We start from the raw sequence: 5,278 nt of genomic DNA on the forward strand, positions 1-5,278 counted from the left end.
TCATTTACAAGGGGGTAAAACATTTTGTTGAGTTCTTTATAAATCTATATAGCTGTGTATTGTTATATCTCCAAACTATTATTTTAATTAAGGCACTATGGTACAGTCCAACCAAACCTTCACCCATCTTATAATCAATACTTATTTTGAAGTTCTTGGCTCAGGACTCATACTGACCCTAAAGTACAGAGCAGAACTGCCTTTTGGGGTTTCTGAGATGACAAATCTTTATGGAAGTAGATAGCCTCATCTTCCTCCCTCAGAGCAGCTGGTGGGTTCAAACCTCTGACCTTGCAGTTAACAACTCAAGAGGGCCACTGTGAGTCAGAATGGCCTCTATGGCAGTGCATGTTTTTAAAGTTGTCTCGGGAATTGTTTTTTAATTGCATACTTGTACAGGGCCCTAGTGGCACAGCAGCTAAGGCACTTAGCTGTGATACAGAAAAAGTGGCAGATTTGAACCCAGCAGGCACACTGAAAGGGAAAGATGTGGTATCTACATCTGTAAAGATTACAGTAGATTAAGGTAGCTCTAATTTGTCATATAGGGTCCCTAAGAGTCAGAATGGACTGAGCAGTGGTGGGTTTGGGGTTCTGACATACTGGTAAGCCTACATGCATTTTTTTTAACTTAAGGTAATACTAATAATAAACTCTACCGTATGTAGATTTTGAATAGCAAAAGAGACCCTGCCAGCACAGATCATCCTTTGTCTTTGAACTGAGATTTGTGAGCACACCAGGGCAAGGGGGGGGAGGGGGCAAAAAAAAAGGAAAAAAAAGAATTGAGATTTGTGTTTGAGGTTGAACATGCTTTGTATGACCTTGTGCTAATTAAACATTAGGTTATATGTGAGAAGCAGCTTTGTAAACCACCAAGTCCATTGAAAATCTAATATTAGTTTTTTTGAAAAGTGCTCTGGCCTCACCTTGTATATGACAAGTAGTCTTTAGACTCGACCTGAAGGAAAGGAATCTAGGTCTCTCTGTCTCTCTCTCTTGGCCTCCCTCCCCCCCCCCTCTCTCTCTCTCTGGCAGAGTGAAGTTAATGATTTATGGTATGGATTTGTTTTTCCTTCACATGCAACAATAAAAATGTTCAGCCTGATAAAACAATGGTGTTGTGGTCTTGTATGAGCAATTCTATGCAGGGACATAGATCTTTGTCTTTGGAAATGGAACATAAGTCCCCAGACAACCATTCACTGGGACTTTGTTCATAATATGAATGAAGCACATTGCCAGAAAGTCATGTCAGAAAATCAATACTATTTGCACTGGATGTGCTTTGGCAAAATGCTCAGGAAACCATGGACTCGTCTGCATTCTGGATTATCTAGGGGAGATATTTAAAACCTGACAACTTTTTCCTGTCACACAGTTAACTTCTGGCTTTCCTGACACCAACTGTCAATCATTTAAAGAATGGTTTCAGCTGCCACGCTACCACCCACTACCATTGAGTCGATTCTGAGCCACAGCAACCCTGTAAGACCAAATAGATTGGCGCCTTAGTGTTTCCAAGACTATAAATCTTTCCCAGAGCAGATAGCTGCATCTTCCTCCTGCAGAGTGGCTCATGGGTTTGAACCACCAACCTGGTGGTTAGGAACCCAATGTTTAATCCACAGTGCTACCAGGGCACCTTTCAGCAGCAGTATAGATAATATGTCATTACTGGGTTGGCTCTGCTCTAAAAATTAATGGAAGTCGTTTCTTTTCAGGACCATATAGAAATGGTATCCATTATTCATGCCACTGTAGTCTATTACTTATGTGCGCAATTAAGATCTTTGTGGCTTGTTTCTGTACATTTGTTTTGCTAAGCAAACCCTAGACTATGAAAGTTTCCAATTTTCCAATACTAAAAGTCATAACTTTGTTGTTCTGCATTGCAGGTAGTTTTCATGAGCCTGTGTAAGAGTTTTTGGGACTGTGGGCTTGTAGCCCTGGATGACATTACGATACAACTTGGAAGCTGCTCATCTCCAGGTATGACGTCATCATCCCATCCCTCCCTGCCTCCCTGATATGCGCTCCTTCTGCTCCCTTAATCCGTTCTGATCCATCTTTTGTGCTTTTTGTTCTCCAAATGTGTATCTCTGCAGAACGAAATAATAGGCTTGTCAATTTAGAAATGATTACTCTAGTGCAGTGTGTGGCTTTGTAAACGTGGTAAGCTCTGTATCGTTATCTATAACTGAGATAGTAGCACTTCCTGACTGTAGGAAACATTGCATGGAAATCCCCGACAGAAAGCTGCTTTAAAAGCAGATACTTTCTATTTGAATTACTAGTGTTATTATTGTTGTTATCTTGCATGAATGCAGATTTCAAACATTATTAATGAATTTCTGACAACATTACATATTACGCTGCTAACTGCAAGGTCAGCAGTTCGAAACCACCAGCCACTCCAAGGGTGAAAGACCAGGCTTTCTACTCCTGTAAAAAGTTAGTCTTGGAAACCCAGAGAGGCAGTTCTATCCTGTCCCATCGGGTGTCACTCTGAGTCAGAATCGACCCGATGGCAGTGAGTTTAAGGTGGGTTTTTTTCATGCTACGTGTAAACTTCTGAAATTATCATAAGATAAAAGTTTTCTAAATGTATCAAATGAGAGCGGAACAATGAGCCGAGTAGGTAAGACAGTGACAAAATGAAGGTGGTGGCAGCTGGCTACATACTGGGCATTATGTCTAAAAGACCAGGGAACATCATTCCACCCAGATCATTGGTCTACACCGACTGACCAATGCACCCTACGTCATGGGGTGTCGGATCACTCTTTAACAGGCGATGTGTGATATTGATGTGGCACTGCAGAATAATCCCTGCATTTACTGATTTTAGACAGAGCTCTGGTGGCACAGTGGTTACAGCATTTGGCTGCTAACCAGAAGTGTGGCAGTTCAAGCCCATCATGTGATCCACAGGAGAAAGCTGTGACCGTTCGCTTCCATAAAGATGGATAGTCTAGGAGACCCTATGAGATGGGTCTACTCTGTCCTAGGGGGTCACCATGAGCCAGAATTAATTCAATGGAAAAGGGGTGCTTTTGTTTTAAATTATTTAAATATCATGTATTTTTTTGCACCTCCCTTTGCTAAGCAATGCAAGAACAACAGCAAAGAATAAGATAAAACTCTGTACACTCGAGGTGTAGATCAGGGAATGAGGCTTCACTGCTTGTGTAAAAAAAAAAAAATGAGCAAAGTTATTATCGTGAGGAGATATAAAAGAGACATGTTTACTAGAGAAATTTGCTAGGAATTTAGATGGAGGGAGATACAGTCAAATTCTGCAAAAGAAAGAGTCCCCAATACGTTAGGAGATGTCCGCATTCTAATAATAACAACTGTTAAAGTAATCCCAGATGGTATACAAAGACATAAATCTCTGCCCTTGAAAATAGAAAATGATGATGCTGTGTTTTATGTTTTTCTGTTTCAATATATGAAACCCAGGATCGATGAACCTATAGGGACAGCAAGTAGATTAAGGATTTGGGTGAGGGGTGGGCAGGGTAGGTACAGTGGTGATGGGAGCAGTTAAAGGGAGATGATGTCAAGGAGTCCAGGAAGGAAAAAAAAAAATGTTTGGAAACTGATTGTGGTAGCACTTGTACAATTCTGCTTGATGTAATTGAACAAAGGAATAATATGATATATGTATTAACTCCCAATTAATAATACATTTTTAAAAACGAAAAATACCCCAAGATGAGAAAAATACCCCATTCACACACTCATGTGGCAGATAAGAATACTGAGGCACATCACATTGACAGGAGCAACTCAAAAGATTCGATAAGAGCAGGAGAGGGCAGTCAGTTTGCATCATGGAGGGAGGAACAATTCCGCAAAGGAGGGTGAGGATGTTGCCCAGCTCGAAAAGTGTAATCATCACCAAATGAAACAGGTTGGGGAGTGTTTTGCAATGTACATTCTCACCAAAAACAAATACAATTTAAGGGGAAAAGAAAGGGTATGGTGCCCAGAGAAATGAAACCATTTGCTTCCCATGGCGGTGCCTTCCGAAGCCCATCGGAAGTTCCCTCCCATCCTCCCCTTCCTCCAAAGCAACCATATAATTGTCATGAGGATTTCCTTCACTTCCCTGGGATGTTTTAGAAAGTTCCTTCCCTGTGGAACTCTCTGGGTTTCCAGGTGTCCATAAAGGCAATGTGTCTCCGATTTTCAGATCTTCATCAGCTCCATCACTCAAATAAACTCACGAGTCAGAGAAAGTTTCTTTGGCAGACAAAGCCTCCCAGGTTTTCTGGATGTGACTTTGCGATGGTTCCCTGCCCCTGTGGCAGGATGCAGAGCTGCTGTCGGTGGGCTGTCTGCTGGCGGGAGGGGGGCTGCTTCTCCATCTGCAGAGCATATGGCCAGGCGGCATTCACACACGCAGAGCAGCTCCCAGGAGCCACGGAATCCATAGTCATTGAAAATGTCTCAGCAATCGCAACACCTGCTGTTTCCTTGCAGAAGGGCTTCCAGCTCCACCTGGAGAGTGTACGTTTGAACAAGATGAATGTGCCTTTACCCAGGAGAGAAGAAACCGGAGCAGCTGGCACCGGAAAAGGGGAGAGACTCCCACCTCCTACACGGGACCCAAGGGAGATCACACGACTGGGGTAGGTGAGTTATGCCCCCTGGTCCTGTTTCCTATGGCAATTTCCAAAAATACCATAGGAGGGGTCACTCGCTGCATTTTTGAAATGTCCCGCTTTAACCTTGGTGCCTGGAATGGACTACATGTGTAATTCTACTCACGTGGATCATCTAGGAGGGAGTTTCGTGGGAGACACGCCTCCCATTCATCATGATTGTGTTGTTAGGGCCTGTGGAGCATGTCTGGACTCAGCGACCCTCTGCACAACAGAACGAAGCACTGCCCGTGCCTGCGCCATCCTCACAAGTGTTCCCTGCCTGAGCCCATGATGCCCGTCACTGTCCCAATGCATCTCATTGAGGGCCTGCCTCTCTTTGGCTGTCCTTCACCAAACATGATGCCCTTCACCAGGGACTGATGTTGCACTTGTTTCTGGCTGCAAAGGTTGTCTGAAAGGGACTGCAGAGATGATTCATATGTTAGACAGGATTCTCTAGAGAAACAAAACCAGAACACGAATAATTTATATGTATTTCTATAGATAGAGAGATAACATAAGAAATAAACAGTTAATTATATTATAAAGCAGTACAAATGGCCCAGTGCAACTCACTCCCATGAGACAGTTGTGAGACACTGGCAGTCCTTCAAGTCTTGAGG

General features: G+C 43.0%; 1 protein-coding gene across 1 annotated transcript in view; it reads left to right on the top strand.

Annotated features, from left to right (window-relative positions):
- MAMDC2 (MAM domain containing 2) overlaps positions 1-5,278 on the top strand; it is a 207,238-nt gene that overhangs the window by 152,678 nt on the left and 49,282 nt on the right. The window contains exons 9-10 of the mRNA XM_004713825.2: positions 1,899-1,992; positions 4,492-4,644. Of these exons, the coding sequence (XP_004713882.1) occupies positions 1,899-1,992; positions 4,492-4,644 (247 nt within the window). The remainder of the gene's footprint in view (positions 1-1,898; positions 1,993-4,491; positions 4,645-5,278) is intronic.

This window comes from Echinops telfairi, unplaced genomic scaffold (genome assembly GCF_000313985.2).
Source record: "Echinops telfairi isolate 266 unplaced genomic scaffold, ASM31398v2 ScPeMD7_22;HRSCAF=79, whole genome shotgun sequence".
NCBI lineage: Eukaryota > Metazoa > Chordata > Mammalia > Afrosoricida > Tenrecidae > Echinops > Echinops telfairi.